Here is a 16,438-nt window from a genome sequence, read left to right as displayed (position 1 = left end):
CCCCCCCCCCCCCCGCCCCCGCCAAGCGGCCAGCTTCCAGTGCTACTGCCCACCGCGGTGATGAGGGAACAGAAGGCTCGCTGGGGACAAAGCATAGGCTGACAGCCTGCAGCCTCCCCCCCACCCCACACTCCTGGGTGGGTGACCTTCTTCCAGGAAGCTCCCAACTATCTTCCTGTTAATGCCTTGTTAGAGGGGGAAACCACCTTAACTGGACAATGGCAAGGTCTCGGTATCCTGCGAGTCTTCTTTAACATATGAAAGTACTTTCTCAACCTCCCTTTTTCCTTACCTCCCCCAACCCCATGGTATATAATCAGCCACCCCTGACGACCTGGGGCTGCAGCTCTTTCTTCCCACGGGTCCTGTCCCCGTGCTTTAATAAACCACCATTTTGCACCAAAGACGCCTCAAGAAATCTTTCTCGGTCGTCGGCTCCAGACCTCACCTCACCGATATCCCCAAACCACATCGTTTGGCGCCCGTACGTGGAGCTTTGAGTCTTTACATCTGGACTCTGAGCTTCAGTGCAAAATTGGTGAGTACTTCTCTTCTTTTACTCTCATTCCGGGGACTCTGCAAGGAGCCCGGTCTTACTGGAACACTTTCATGTCTATATGTCAGGCTGCAATCCTCTAGCCCGTGGCTACTCTGTGGGGAGGAGAAAGCCTGCCTGGACGTTAGTACCCTGGCCTAAGACCCAGAAACTTGATGCCTTCTCTTTATTCCTGTCTGTCTTGGGCACGGGGCAGCCCCCTCAGTGACTAGCACGACTGCCAATCTTAAGGCTACCGTGTGAGGTGTCCTCCTGGTTGATCTGATGTGATCCCCTCCACATCTCTGGTCTAGCAACTTCTGGCCGCGGGACCTCCACTGGGAGCCGGCCGAAACCAGTACCCGATGGAATTACAACCCAACCGGGGACTGTTTCCTAGGGAAGTTGGCTGTAAGGACCGCATGTGCTGGAATGTCGCTTAGACCACGGATTTCCATCTTTACTGTTCTCAGTCAGTGTCCTCTACTAACTACTTAAGCTACGAACTTCAGTAATTTCCCCCTTGTAAAACTTTCCTAGTATTTTCCATGGGTTAAAAAGGGCAGGGCAGTAACACAACTTTCAGGGTATAGGAGGACGCAGTATCTTAGTCCATTCACCAGGCGCCCATCTGCAGCCTAGGATGCGATGGGGTGGGGGAGGGACTCGGCATCCCTCCTGCGGGCCTGTTACGGCAGGAATTGCCTTCACGGGAAGGCAGGGTTGTGATCAATAGTGAAGTCTTGTTTGAGGGACGCCTCCGGTTGCTTTTGATGCACGGGAACCTCTGACATATCCTGCGTGGGATGCCACCCGGGAGTCGGCGGGGGGGGGGGGATTTGGTAGTGGACATTCTTTACTTTTCTGGAAGCATGGCCTCAGTAGGCTTCTCCTTTGGTTCCCAAGCATTCTCCCTTGGGGCGCCTTTTAACCCACTGGAAACAAATTCGGATTGCAAAATTTAGGAAAGGCCTGAGCTCCTGTAACACTGCATGGCCTCAGTGGGATCTGTCAGATCGCTTCTGCAAGGAACAGGGCAGATGGACTTGGGGCACCTCATTGCTCGTACCTAGGCCTTCATTGCTCCTCACCAGCACCTCAGCGGCCTCTTGCAGAACATATTTGGCTAGTAAACTCTCTCCTGACATATTGGATGATAATTACCTAAGTAGGCCTCCTCCTAGTAAACCCAGGTTGCTGGAGGAAACATAGGTCATCCCTAGCAAAAGGGACTCGGACTCTCTCTCTCTCTGTGTTCCTCCTAACAGATGTGGGGGCTTGTCCCTCACTCAATTCCCAGGTTAATGGCTATAACTGGAGCAAACTGTGGTTAGTCTCCCTCGGGAGGGGGACTTTAAGGAATATTCCCAAGCAGCTGCCGAAACTCCCTTTGTTTCAGGGGAATTCCCTGTCTTCTCTGGCCCGACATGGACTGTTTATCCCCGCTTGTTGGCAGGAAAACATGGCGTCTGCTCCTGTTGGAGCTGATGAGCTCTAGAACCGGGAACCCTTTCTCTGCCTTCTGTCTGCCCCTCCCCCTTCTCTTTCTGCACCACCTTGGGTGCGGCCTGTACAACTGGCTTTGTACCATCTTTGGTGCTTCAGGCACCGTGGCCCCTCCTCCTCTCATCATCAAGCAGCAAAGAAGAGCACCCCTGGACTTACCACCACCCACTCCATATTTCCCCACCAGTGTCTCAGGTAAAAATAGAAAATGGGGTGGGCCCAGGTGAAACATAATTCAGTATTTAAGTTGACATTCGTTGGTTCAAGATAGACATGCTTTTAAAGTTATCAGCAGTAAACGTGATACTTTTTTTTTTTTTTTTTTAAACGTGATACTTTTATTCTATCAAGGTTTACGGAAGGTCAAACAAACTTGTGTTATCTCTGTTGGAAGTTGTTAGTAAAAAGGTGACTAAAATGATGGTTAAATTGTCTAATAGTTTTCATGGGTATTTGTTAAAATAGCTTTCAAAAAGTCTTTGGTAACCTGAAACTTTGCTTGGATGATAAATGGGATGTCTAGGTCTTTTGCTTGGATGAATTCGGTGGACAGCTAGGGCTTTTCCAAATAGGATACACTGCTGAGTCATTGATGACTGGATGTAGGTTTGTGCTTTTGACTACTTACTGCAGAGACACTAAGGGTATTTAAATCTGTTGGTAAACATGCCTTGTGCTTAACTGATTCATACATTTGCCATCTAAAGAATTCTGGTGGGACAGTTCGCCGTTGGTTACTGCTTAGTCTTCACTGGACACTAAGGTTTCTAAAGAATGCAGAATTGTGCTCAATGTAATGAAGACTGACGGAAATAAGCAACCCTGTGTGGAAAAGTAGGAGATATGTAAGAAGGATAAGGAATGGGAGTGCATTTTTTATTGAAGGTAAAAGAAGGTAATTTTTTCCTAAATAAGATGGTTGTTTGGAAAGATGGCATGGGATAAAATGTGAATGCGAAAGAAGGTTGTGGACGTTTGTGAAGGGAAATCCTTGGAAAGGAATTTTAGGTGTGGTCAGGAGGGACTAAGATTGAAGTGAACGGATTTTTAAAGTACACCGGTATAAGATGTATAAGTTTGCAAAAGACAAAGGTTTCTTGAATTGTCCTGCTCTGGATAAGAAAATGTAGACAAAAGTTTTTTCTCTTTTGTCTGCCCAGAGAACAAAGTTTCTATATTTTGTCTTTTATCAGGTTTTCCATTACTTGGTTGAAACTTCTCAATATTGGGGCGCCTGGGTGGCTCAGTCGTTAAGCGTCTGCCTTCGGCTCAGGGCATGATCCCAGGGTGTTGGGATCGAGCCCCATACTCCCTGCTCCGCTGGGAGCCTGCTTCTTCCTCTCCCACTCCCCCTGCTCGTGTTCCCTCTCTCACTGGCTGTGTCTCTCTGTCAAATAAATAAATAAAATCTTTAAAAAGAAAAAAAAAAGAAAAAACTTCTCAATATTAAAGGAGCTAAACTTTGCTAACAACTGTAGAACCCTACATATTTGCCTTTCAAATCTCTTATTGTCACCTTGGTTAAATAAAAATAATTGAGTTTTGTGATGATCTGTAATCCTATTCAGGCATGTGCTGTAACTTTAAGGTTTTAACAGACTTCCCAAGATTTAAATTGTAAATGAAGTCTCCTTAACTCTTTAGGCCTTTCTCTTTGGTATGCTAAGTTACTCCGGAAGTACTGTTAACAGTAAGTGCTAAATTATTCTGAGATAACATGCAATTCCTGAACACACTAGAAGGTCTTCATCACTCGATATTCTGGCTGTCGAAGTGTTATGTGTCACAGAAGTAACCTGATTGCTTTGCCAGCGATATTGTAAATTCTCATCTCATCAGATCTCTAACCATGTCCATTCTGAGTTTTTGTCATTTATAATTGTTCTTATTTTCTTGTAAATGAGTTTCATTTTCAAGGAGATTCATATAAAGGACTTTTGGGACAGATACAGGTATTTGATATCTTTATAGAATTCTAAAACTGAAATGGGTAAGAATTTCTAGAACTAAGGGCTGCATTCTAACTAAACTAGAATTAGTAACATCGGACTAAATAAACAAAAGATTATAGTGTTGTGACTCTTGTTTAAAACACTGCTGGTTCTCTAATGTTTGCTCTTCCAGATTGAGGAAACTTTCTCTTAAGACATCAGTGATATACAGAAATAATAATAAAGCAAATTAAAGCATATAACTTTTCTCTTTACCTGAGCCCTCTGAAATTAAAAAGGTCTCAGTAAGTTTTCTTTCTTCCATGGCAGTCATAATCATTTGCATAAGTTCAGTTAGTATTGTTCTCCTTTTAACAGGACACCATTGGAAACATTGGTTATTTTACCAAGGCTTTGACTGGAATGTCATATTTTGAGAGACATACATATACTCAGATATGACCAAACAGCTTTCAGGAACTAAGGTTGACTTTATGAAACCTGGAGCCATAAAGCCCCTTGGAAATGTTGGCCTGATACCTTGCTAAAGAGTTCCCAGCAGCCTCACCAGGTGAGTAAAGAATGTCACTTTCTGGCAGGTGCAGGAACCTCAGGATACTTTGGGGGCCTCGTGAAGAGGAATCCAACCAAATCTACAGATATTGCAGGCATGTCTGATGGCAAGTACCTGGCTTGGCTTCTGGCCTGGAGAGGCTACCAGAAGTTCAACCTAGAGATTCCTTGTAAAATGTTCCAGCAAAGCAGATTCTAAAAGATTTGTATGATCAATTATTATTCTGCTGAGCTTATGTAAATAATTACTCCAAGTTTGTTAAATTGTATTTGTTTTTCAAATAAATTAGTCCTGATTTGGCTGTCTCTGGAAATGAGGGTTATTTTAGAGAGAAAAATTATGTTTCAATAACACACCTTTGTGGATGTTAAATTCTCGATCCGATCATCTTTAATGTCTGTTGTTTACCTAAGCTAGACAACTTGAGGTAAACTTGAGAGAAATTGCACAATAGCTTATATAGATAATCTTCGTGCTTTCTGTTCTGTGGGGATAATAACAGGACCCCATGGGCGCGTAATTATTTAGACAACTGGGAAATGGGATAGATTCCCCAACAATTTTATAACTCGGGTATCACCTTGACCAATTCTGTGTGGCTGGGATGGTATCATTCCCTAAAAGCCAGAAGCATACCCCACTCCACAGGGTTAACTATGGGCTTGTGGTGATAATGGATGACCCCACTTTCCTTGTGATTGGGCTGGATGATGACTTGAGGATCCCATCTCTTGAGAAGTCTTCCCCCATTTGCCAGTGATTCCTTGTTAATTAAGATATTAAGGCTAGACCTCAAAGAGGCCTTGTTAATAGTTTCATCCCGCATGGTTGTAATTATCCTAGAAGCCTCCTCTGTCTATGTACCGTACAAGGAGAGGCTTTGGCCAAGCATACAACAGCCCTCCTGGTAAAAGGAGCCTCAAAGCTCACTACGGGACAGGCTCTGACTGTAATGACTTCACATCAGGTCCAAGACCAAAAGCCACCAATGGATAATGGGAAGCCGACTTATTAAGTACAAGGTTATGCTTATAGATATGTGTCTGAAATAATACTTGAAACCTGTCATACTTTTTTGAAAATTTATTATATTATTCACCATACAGTACATCCCCAGTTTTTGATGCAATGTTCCATGATTCATTATTTGCGTATAATACCCAGGGCACCATGCAATACGTGCCCTCAGTACCCATCACTGGCCTACCCCAATCCCCCACCCCCCTCCCCTCTGAAGCCCTCAGTTTGTTTCCCAGAGTCCATAGTCTCTCATGGTTCATTCCCCCTTCTGTTTACCCCCCCTCATTCATTCTTCCCTTCCTCCTCCTACCGATCTTCCTGCTGTTTCTTATGTTCCATAAATGAGTGAAACCATATGATAATTGTCTTTCTCTGCTTGACTTATTTCACTTCATATAATCTCCTCCAGTCTCGTCGTCCATGTTGCTGCAAATGTTGTGTAATCGTTCTTTCTGATGGCTGAGTAATATTCCATTGTATATATGGACCACATCATTTTTTTTTTTTAAGATTTTATTTATTTGAGAGAGAGAGAGACAGCCAGCGAGAGAGGGAACACAAGCAGGGGGAGTGGGAGAGGAAGAAGCAGGTTCCCAGCAGAGGAGCCTGATGCAGGGCTCGATCCCAGAACCGCTGGGATCATGCCCTGAGCCGAAGGCAGACACTTAATGACTGAGCCACCCAGGCGCCCTGGACCACAACTTCTTAATCCAGTCATCTGTTGAAGGGCATCTCGTCTCCTTCCACGATTTAGCTATTGTGGACAATGCTGCTGTGAACATTGGGGTGCATATGGCCCTTCACTACGTCTGTATCTTTGGGGTAAATACCCAGTAGTGGAAACCTGTCATACTTTACACCCAGCTCCCCTTATTCCTGGACCTGACCATTGTTCTCCTATAGAGCAGAACCGTTCAGAGGTTATTGATCTTGCTTATTCTAGTCAACCAGATTTAAGATGCCCCTATTGGAAATACAGATGACAGTTGGTTTACTGATGGCAGTAGTTTCATGGAAAAGGGAATAAAAAAACCCAGGTATGCTGTAGTGCTCACTTGTGCTTTGCAATTGCCAAAGCCTTAAAAATTAATATTTATACTGACTCCAAATAAGCCTTTCTAGTCTTAACATGCCCATGGAGCAATTTTTTTAAAAAAGGGGGATTATTATCAAGCCATAACTCCCCAATCAGATATGGGCCTGAAATTATTGCACGTATGCAGCCCTTGAAATCCTGACTGCAGTGCAAGGAGGCCCAGTATCAGGAGTGGCTCGTGGCTGGGACCCAATGGCTATAGGGCTCTAACTCGTGTCCGTAAGCCTCCCCCAGGCTGGAAGGCCGCTGTACTCTGGGTTTTGCCTGCATGTACAGATGAATTATTAAAATCATTACCAACCCAGCCAACGTTCCAAATTTAAAACAATGGTGGACACGTCTGTGTCTCATTGGTATGACCAGTTAACATCCATTTTTGTTCTCTGTTTGAGACTGGAGGGTATTGTTTGACACATGGAAGTTCTTAATAAATGCAGAGTCAAAGCCCTATGTGATACCCTACAAAATAGAAGGACATCAGATGTTTTAACTGCTACACAAGGTGAAGATGTGTGCTGGCGTAAAAACACAGTCCAGATTACCACAAAACACTTCTGGGTTTCTACCTGACATGAGTACTCAAATTGGCACTTTAAATGATCTCTTTCCTTTAGTGATTGCTTAAAACTCCTGGACTGGAAGGTAATTATCAAAGGTCACCTGTCAGAGATCTTTCATTCAGACTTCTCTTTCTCATTACCGTTATTAACCTTGTTTTGTCATTTCTGGTGTCTCCCTTCGTAGTGTCAAGACTCCTTGACTGCCATAACCTCCAGCTAACAGATGATCCTTTCTACTCAAGGAGGTTCATCTCTGTTGACTGTTGGATTCAGCTGCCTCCCCTTCGTAGCTCCCCTATACATCCCCAGCTGACCAGTATTGACCCATGGGTAGGGACAGCTCCACGCCCCTATTCGGCAGGAAGACGTTACAGAAGATGAGACCTTCCGCCTTAACAACCTTCAAGATTTAAGGGTCAGAATTGTTCAGGGGGAGAATGATGAGGGATCCGAAGGCTCGCTGGGGACAAAGCATAAGCTGACACCCTGCAGCTTGCCCCCACCCCCTCACTCCTGGGTGGGACCTGTGATGCTCTTCCAGGAAGCTTCCAACTATCTTCATGTTAATGCCTTGTGAGATGGGAAAAAACTTTAACTTGACAATGGCAAGGCCTCAGGTGTCCTGCGAGTCTTCTTTAACATATGAAAGTACTTTCTCAACCTCCCTTTTTCCTTACCTCCCCCAACTCCATAGTATATAATCAGCCACCCCTCATGACCTGGGGCAGAAGCTCTTTCTGCCCAGGGGTCCCACCACCATTTTGCACCAAAGGCACCTCAAGAATTCTTTCTTGGTCGTCGGCTCCAGACCTCACCTCACCGATATCCCAAAACCACATCACCAGCGCTGCTAGAGTTCCCCCGGGGGTCCCTGAGAGAAGCTTTTATGCATCTACAAATGTCCTTTTCCCTTTTTTTTTTTTTTTTAATTTTAAGCAAGGCCCTGTCCTTTTTCTTTTAACACGAGTAGGATCCCCATGATATACCTGCTGTTCTGCAACTTGCTTTTTAAGTTTAACGGTTTTTGGGGTGCTTAGTTGGCTCAGTAGAGCGTGTGACTCTTGATCTCTGGGCTGTAAGTTCGAGCCCCATGTTGGGTGTAGAGATTACTTAAAAATCTTAAAATTGCACATTTTTTTTTGACTTAAGCTTCATTGAAATATAATTCACAAACCTCTGTTTATTTAAAGGGCACATGGGTGGCTCAGTCGGTTAAGCGTCTGCCTTTGGCTCAGGTCACAACCTCCGGGTCCTGGGATCCAGCCCTGAGTCAGTCTCTCTGCTCAGCAGGGAGTCTGCTTCTCCCTCTCCATCTGTGCTCTCTCTTGTTCTTGCTCCCTCTCAAATAAATAAAATCTTTATTTAAAAGTGTACAATCCGATGGTTTTTAGTATATTGGCAGTCACGCAACCAACACACAGTTTTAGAACATATTTTTGCCAACTGCAAAGAAACCCATTAGCAGTTGTTCCCCATTCTGTCCCACAAGTCTCCTCCGTCCTCAGGCAATCACTCATGTACCTTCTGTCTCTAGATTTGCCTTCTGGACATTTCATATACATGGAATCATTCAATATGTGGTCCTTTGCAGTCAGATTCTTTCCCTTAGCCTGGTGCTTTTAAGGTTCGCCCAAGTGTTAAATTCATCACGCCTTTCTGTGGCCGCATAGCATTCCCTCGTGGATACATTTTGTTTATCGATTCACTAGTTGCTGGCCATCTAGGTTGTTTCCCCTTTTGGCTATTACGAATAGTACTTCTCTGAACATATATACACAGGTTTGTGTGTGGATGTGTTCATTTCACTTGGATGGACACCCAGGAGTGGAATTGCAGGATCATAGGGCAATTCTGTGGTTAACTTTTGGAGGAACGGCCAGACTATTTTCCAAAGTGGTTGCACCATTTTACAGTCCTAGCAACAGTGTAGGAGGGTTTCAGTTTCTCCATACTCTTGCCAACATCTGTTATTTTCTGGGTTTTTTTCTAATTATGATATCCATCCTAGTGGGTGTGGCTTTGACTTGCATTTCCCTAATGACTCATGTTGACCATCTTTTCACGTGCTTACTGGTCACGAGACTATCTTCTTCAGAGAAATGTCTATTCAAGTCCATTCAGGCCCTTTGCCCATTTTTTATTTGAGTTGTCATTTTATTGTTGTCTACTTTCTTCATAGAGTCCCTTATCAGCTGTCTGATTTGCAGAACTTCTCCCTTTCTGCAGATGATCGCTCCACTCTCATTGGCGTCCTTTGAAGCCCAAGTGTTTAGTTTTATCTGTTCTTTTGTTGCTTGTGCTTTTGGTATGGTATCGAAGAAGGCTTCGCCTGACCCACATCACAAAGATTTTCTCCTGTGTTCTTTTCTAAGAGTTAGATCATGTTTTAGCTTTTGTATTTAAGTCTTTGATCCATTTTTAGTTATGTTTTGTGACTAGTGTCAGGAAGGGGTTCAATTTCATTCTGTTGCCATGTATATATATTCACTTGTCCCGGCACCCCGTTGTTGAAAAGATTATTCTTTCCCCATCGAGTTGTCTTGACGCCCTTGTCGTACTCCATGGCTGTAAACATCAGCGTTCATTTCTGGACTCTTCAGATCTCTTCCATTGATCTGTGTCTGTCCCAATGCCGATACAAACTGTCCTCGTTACTGCAGCTTTGTAGCAAGTTTTGAATTCAGGAAGTGTGACTCCTTCAACTTTGTTCCTCTTTTTTCAAGACAGTTTTGGCTATTTTGGGTCCCTTGCATTTCCATGTGAGCTTTAGCAGGCACTTCTTAATTTCTTCAAAGAAGCCACGAGGAATTTGATAGTGATTGGTTTGAGTCAAAGATCAATTTGGGGAGTATTGCCATCTTAGCAATATTAAATCCTCTGATCTGTGAACACGGAATATCTTCCCATTTTTTTTTTTTAGATCTTTAATTTCTTTCAGTGGGTTTTGTGTTTCAGTGTACGAGTCATATAATTCTTTCATTTAATTCATTCCCAAGTGTTTTATTCTTTTTGATGTTCTTTATAGATGGACTTAATTTTCATAATTTCATCTTTGGATTTTTCATTGTTAGTGTACAGAAATACTATTGACTTTCGTATTCTACAGTCTTGCTGAACTTTTTCTTGACTCCTTTTGCATGTCTGTGTATATCCAGAGCTTCCCCTTTCTTTGTAATAGTCGGACAACCGTGCGCGGTATAGAAAGCTATAATTAATTTAACCAGCCTCCACTGATAGACGTTGTGGGCTGTTAGCATTTTTTTTTGCTGTTATTGATCATGCTAAAGAGAACATTCTTTGGGCCACTCAACCATTCTTGGGATGTGTATCCAGTGCCCGGTCTGTGCCACGCAGTCTTTGAGGCACTGGGGAGACGGACAGTAAAAGAATAAATGAGGTTTCAGCTTGGGAAAATCTTTGTATAGAGAATAAAGCAGAGACATGTGCTAGGGAGTAACAGATGTGCATTTGAGAGGAATTCTTTGAATTGAGCCGGATAAGACCTCTAGATTTCTCTTGAGTCAGGATCCAACTGATGAAAGAGAACCCAGTGTTGGAAGATTGGGAAGAGATTGTTCCAGGCACAAGGAATAGCAAGTACAAAGGCCCTGGGGTGGAAATGGGCTCCCCATGTTCAAACAAAAAGCAAGCCAATGGGCCTGGAGAGCTGCCAAGGCCAGAGGAGAAGTGGGCAGGGACCAGACTAAAGCCGTTCTTGTAGCCTTAAGAGCTATTTGCATTTGATTACTAATGTGGAGAGAAGCTGCCAGAGGGTGTTAAGCTGGGGAATGATCTGATACACTTTACTTCTAAAAAAGATCACTCCAGATGCTTAAGAAGCATTTATTTTCCCTGCCTTATTTCAAACACTGAGTTCTTCGAAGTGGAATTACCGCGTCAACAGGTTTGTACATTTAAAAACGTTCTAGATCCTGCCCGCCAAGTGCACCTCCCCAAAAGATAGCTGCACTTTACTCTCCGAGAGCGCCAGCTCTTTCTGTGGCCAGGAGCATTCAGGGTGTGGGGCACTGCACGCTCTCACCCCCTGGGCCCTGACACGGATTGTCTTGCTTCCCTTGTAGGACCCACACCGCTGCGTTTGCCCTGCAACTCTGGCTCTGCTGTCTACCCCTTGGGTAACACGGGCATCCCAGGAACATGGCAGACGAAGACCTCATTTTCCGCCTGGAAGGTGTTGATGGCGGCCAGACCCCCCGGGCTGGTCACGACAGTGAGTCCGAGGCCGACAGCGACGATGAGGAAGGTTACTTCATCTGCCCCATCACTGATGACCCCAGGTCACACCAGAATGTCAATTCCAAGGTTAATAACTACTATAGCAACCTAACGAAAAGTGAGCGGTATGGGTCCAGCGGGTCCCCCGCAAGCTCCTTCCATTTTAAGGTGAGTGGACCACCCACCCGTTCCACCCCTGCCCACCTGCCGCAAGGGATGGGGGAGCTGGGGTCACTGGTTGGGGTCTTCCCTGTGTTCCCAGACCCTGGGCAGCACTCTAAATTCTGGATCAGGGGATATGCCTGTTAAGCTGGGAGGATTTTGAAGGCTTAAAACAAGTTTCATTACTTTGAGCAGGTGTTTTTGAAATAGCTGCTTAGGACCCACTACTGGGTTGTGAAAACCTTCACCAACTTTTCAAAAAATGCAGCAAAACAGAATAGGAAATATGGGAGACTGCTGCAAATTATAAAGATCTTTTTTTTTTAATATTTTGTTTATTTGAGAGAAAATGAGAGAGAGAGAGAGCATGAGAGGGGGGAGGGCCAGAGGGAGAAGCAGACTGCCCGCTGAGCAGGGTGCCCGATGCGGGACTCGATCCCAGGACTCCAGGATCATGACCTGAGCCGAAGGCAGATGCTTAACTGACTAAGCCACGCAGGCGCACATAAAGATCTTATTTTTTGGGACATATGCTCACACATGTTCACACACATAGATGTGGGGACCCAGTTGGTGGTGGATGGCCAGGCTCTAATCACACAAATTTTGCATTTCACACCTGATACGTGTGTCTTTGGGTCCAGGGACGTGATGTAAAATATAGGTCTTCGTGTTGGTTGTGGTCGAAAAAGCCCCTGCCTTAATATAACACTGTATGTTCACTAGAATTAAAATAAAAATCTTAATTAAAAAAATTAAAAAAAGAAACACTGCTTGGAGTTGGGCATCCTTCTGACTTGAGGAAAAGGGTACTTATTTTGTTAGGGATTTGTGTTCATACCACAGTAAAGCTGGTATAAAGGAGAGGGGGAAAGAGGAACATTATTGGGCTTTTGTATCATAACTGGTGATGAAAAAAATTCATTTATTTAGTTAGTAATCTCTATGCCCAACGTGGGGCTCAAACTCATAACCCCGAGATCATGAGTCATGTGCTCTTCCAACTGAGCCAGCCAGGCACCTTGACAAAAATTTAAATGCATCCTTATTTAATTGAGTGCCCACCAACAGAAGGTATCTGTTAGTACTGTAAGCAAAATGCACGTTACCACTTCGGGGTTGGGAATTGGAGCCATTCTTCTCTAACTTCAAAAGTAATCTTTTTAGAAAATTAGTAATTCTAGTTCTTGGACAGTTGGGTATTTTCCTCCTGTCAAAGCCAGAGTTCTAGCTTAAGTCTCTGTGGGGCAGGCAGCTCCAGAAACAACCCTGTGGGTCCCCTCTGAGGTTGGGGGGCTCCTGCAGGATCAGGCGGCTGCTTGTTTCACTTTCCCTTCCTCAGCCAGCCTCTGAGACTCATACCCAGCCCCGTTGAGGGCGGCGTGGGAAGGGCAGGGGAGCGGCCTGGCACTCCTGCGTCCACTGTGGGTCAGGGAGGCTAGAGGAGTCGCGGATTCCTGAGGCATCTTGTACCTGATGTGAGGGAATCCAAAGGGGCTGGAGGGCTCAGGGCTTATGAGACAGAAGGCAGCTTATGCCAGCTCAAGGGAAGAAGGGTATTTATTTCTTGAGACCCCACGGGAGAAAGAATGTCTGGTGTCAGGGGCCCGGTCTAGGAACCAGAAGCCAGCAGGACTGTCTCTCGGTCTCTCTTTACCTGTCCTTTATTCTCCTCTGCCTCAGTCTACACAGCAGGCAGATGGACCACCACTGGCCCCAGCGCCCCCTCATTGCATTTGGAGCCACATGCAAAGACAGATTTGACCCTCTCCATCCCGGTTGCAAGCAAGCGGGCGAATATCTAGTTGGCCCAGCCTGGGTCAGGCGTTCTCTCTCTGACCCAGTCATTTCTGAGCCAGGGCGTGAGAAGGGGAGGGGGTGGGGGTCGGTGTCACAGAAGAGGGATTGCTTCCAGGAAAGGAGGATCCTGGTGGCCTCCCAGTGGGGGCAGACCCCACAGCTGTCTGTCCAGAGGAACCCTGAGCCTGGATGGGGCTTTTTAGAAGACACTGAGAGGGCCCAGCAGCTGAAGGGTCTCAGACACTTACGGCCAGTCCCTGACCACAAAACGTGACCTCAGTGAGGCCTCTAAAGGAGGCCCAGACTGAGTGTCCCCGTGAATGGAGGTTTGTCTGCGGGTGTGGCTTTAGGACGTGAGCCTCATGAGGGCAGGACACGGTGGCCTCTTTATCACTCATCCCCAGTGCCTGGGGCCCTGCTCTGCACACAGTAGGTGCTTCATTCAGAATCAGGAGGGGATGGGGGACTCACTGTAGGTGGCCTGTTGCCAAGGGATAGTATTTATGTTAAACATAAACCGTGGTAGGCCATTTGACAATAGTTACTAAAATAAAAAAAAAAAAAACAGCTGAGATGACAATTTGATCTCCAGAGAATCCTCCTCAGCCAAAGTCTTCCCGCTGGGGGTACTGTTGGCATTCGGGGAGGGACAATTCTTTATTGGGTGGGCCTGTCCCTTACATTGTAGGATAGTCAGCGTGTCCGACCCCTGTCCACTAAGTGACATATTTCTCCCCTGTTTCTTTTGACAAGGCAGAATGTTCCCTGCCGTGTATTTTCTAAGCCCACATGAGGGGTGCCCACCTCAGTTTAGATCCAGTACCGAATTAGTTGTACAGGCGTTCAGATTTACATATTCAAAGATGTACGTTGCAGTATTATTTGTAATAAAGAAAAAAATGGAAATAGTTTAAATGTCCATTAAGAGGGGCTTATTTATTCATTTTTGAAAGATACATATATATTTTATTATTAATATATAATGTATTATTTGTTTTAGGGGTACAGGTCTGTGGTTCATCAGTCTTACACAATACACAGCACTCACCACAACACATACCCTCCCCAGTGTCCTTCACCCAGACACCCCTATCCCTCCACCTCCCTTCACTCCAGCAAACCCTCAGTTTGTTTCCTGAGATTAAGAATCTCTTATGGTTTGTCTCTCTCTCTGGTTTCGTCTTGTTTCATTTTTTCCTTTCTTCAAGAGGGACTTATTTAAATTTTAAACCACGGTCCTAAGAGAGTAGTGTATTTACATTAAAGCAAAGATGATGTTTCTATGTGATTTGACTTGAGAACAGTGCGAAAATATGTGTGTGTGTTTGTGTTTGTGTTTGGGGGAAAGATCCCATGAAAAGCCATAAGGACAGTATGGACATAATTAGAAAAAAAATGGTAGCTAGTTTTATTTTTATATACTGTTAAGAAAGCAAGTTGAAATATAATACAGTCCTACATTTATGAAAAAAATATATACACGTCTTAGTGTTTACATAGCAAAAACTTGAGTGGAGGAATTTGTACACAGTAGTTAATGGTGATTCTTTCTGGGGGAGAGGCTGCCATTATGGGAGACTTTTATCTACATTATATATGTTTTTTTTTTTTTTTTTTTTTAAAGATTTTATTTATTTATTTGACAGAGATAGAGACAGCCAGCGAGAGAGGGAACACAAGCAGGGGGAGCGGGAGAGGAAGAAGCAGGCTCATAGCTGAAGAGCCTGATGTGGGGCTCGATCCCATAACGCCAGGATCACGCCCTGAGCCGAAGGCAGACGCTTAACCGCTGTGCCACCCAGGCGCCCCATATGTTTTTAAACATTCTGGACTTTTAAACTACACCTATGTATTGCTTATGTATAGAAAAAGACTTTTCAGAAGAAGAAAAATAAAGCAAAACAGCCAGGTAACCTCCCCTCTCCCAAACAAATCAATAAATCGCCCTTCCTTAAAATTTCTACTAGGCATAGTTCAAAATCCTCACTGAGGATGGGCGCACTCGTGGTCCCCAGGGACCCTTCTGGGCTCTGTTCACCCCACACCTCTCCCTGTTCCTGGAATAGTTTTCCCTTTTCACGCCTCTGCCTGAAACCTCTTGAAACTGATGTCTCGGTCTGGTCTGTTAAAGTGATTTGTCCTGACTCCCTCAGGATGTGGTTTTAAGACACCCTGCCCTGGCTATCTCTTGTGCATTCCCTGGGGCTCGGAGCGGACCTCTGCGTGCATCTGTCAGCCTCGGAGTCAGCCACTGCCTGCAAGGCTGGGGACTGTCTCATTGCACTTCCCATACCCTGTCCTGGGTCGAATGACCAGTCATGGACCAGACGTGCCTCTTCGTTGCCCACCTTCCTAGGTAACCGAAAGCAGGCTCTGTGGGGTCCCTGTTGCCCGGGGCAGCTTCGGAGGGGGACAGCAGCTCAGTTCTCCAAACCTCACTCCTCCTGGCGCTCCACAAAGCTAGCAAAGCTAACATGTTTTTTGTTTACTGTCGACATGGCAACCTGGGTGGTTCAACCAAAATGGCCTCCAAAGAGGCACCACCCCGGCAGGTACCGGGCGGGTAGTGTGAACAGTCCAGTTCTGTCCTTGTCAAGGCCAGGGCCTTCCGCCTAGTTCCCCCCGGGGGACGGTGGTGCAGTCGATCAGGGGGCCGCCCTCTTAATAGAGTATCAGGCGGCCAAGCAAGGATGTTTATAGAATTTGCCATAACGTGGGAAAGTGCTTCGGCTCTGGAGTTAAACTCAAATAGCAGAATATAGAGTACAGTTACAGCTTCGTAAAACACGCACATGTCCACACACACACACACACACACACACACACCCAGAAAAGCCTGGAAGGAAGTCTATCAGCACACCAGCAGGGATTGTCTTTGGATAGGATCTGGAGCGATCGCATTCCCTTTCTACTGCTCTGTCATTTCTCCATTGTCTAGAATGAGCATATATACGTTTTTAATTTTTTAATAAAGTGGGAAATTTGGGGTACGTGGGTAGCTCAGTCGGTTAAATGTCT

At 45.1% G+C, this 16,438-nt stretch overlaps 1 protein-coding gene across 2 annotated transcripts in view; it reads left to right on the top strand.

The window, feature by feature from the left end:
* The window catches only part of EEF2K (eukaryotic elongation factor 2 kinase), a 73,641-nt gene that overhangs the window by 18,667 nt on the left and 38,536 nt on the right, over nt 1-16,438 (top strand). For both annotated transcript variants that reach the window (XM_040635237.1, XM_040635236.1), the window contains exon 2: nt 11,305-11,626. In XM_040635237.1, coding sequence (XP_040491171.1) covers nt 11,381-11,626 — 246 coding nt within the window. In that variant the 5' untranslated portion in view covers nt 11,305-11,380. The remainder of the gene's footprint in view (nt 1-11,304; nt 11,627-16,438) is intronic.

This window comes from Ursus maritimus, unplaced genomic scaffold (genome assembly GCF_017311325.1).
Source record: "Ursus maritimus isolate PB19 unplaced genomic scaffold, ASM1731132v1 scaffold_2, whole genome shotgun sequence".
NCBI classification, from domain to species: domain Eukaryota; kingdom Metazoa; phylum Chordata; class Mammalia; order Carnivora; family Ursidae; genus Ursus; species Ursus maritimus.
Note: the sequence above shows the minus strand (reverse complement) of the source record. Positions and strands in the feature narration are given on the sequence as shown.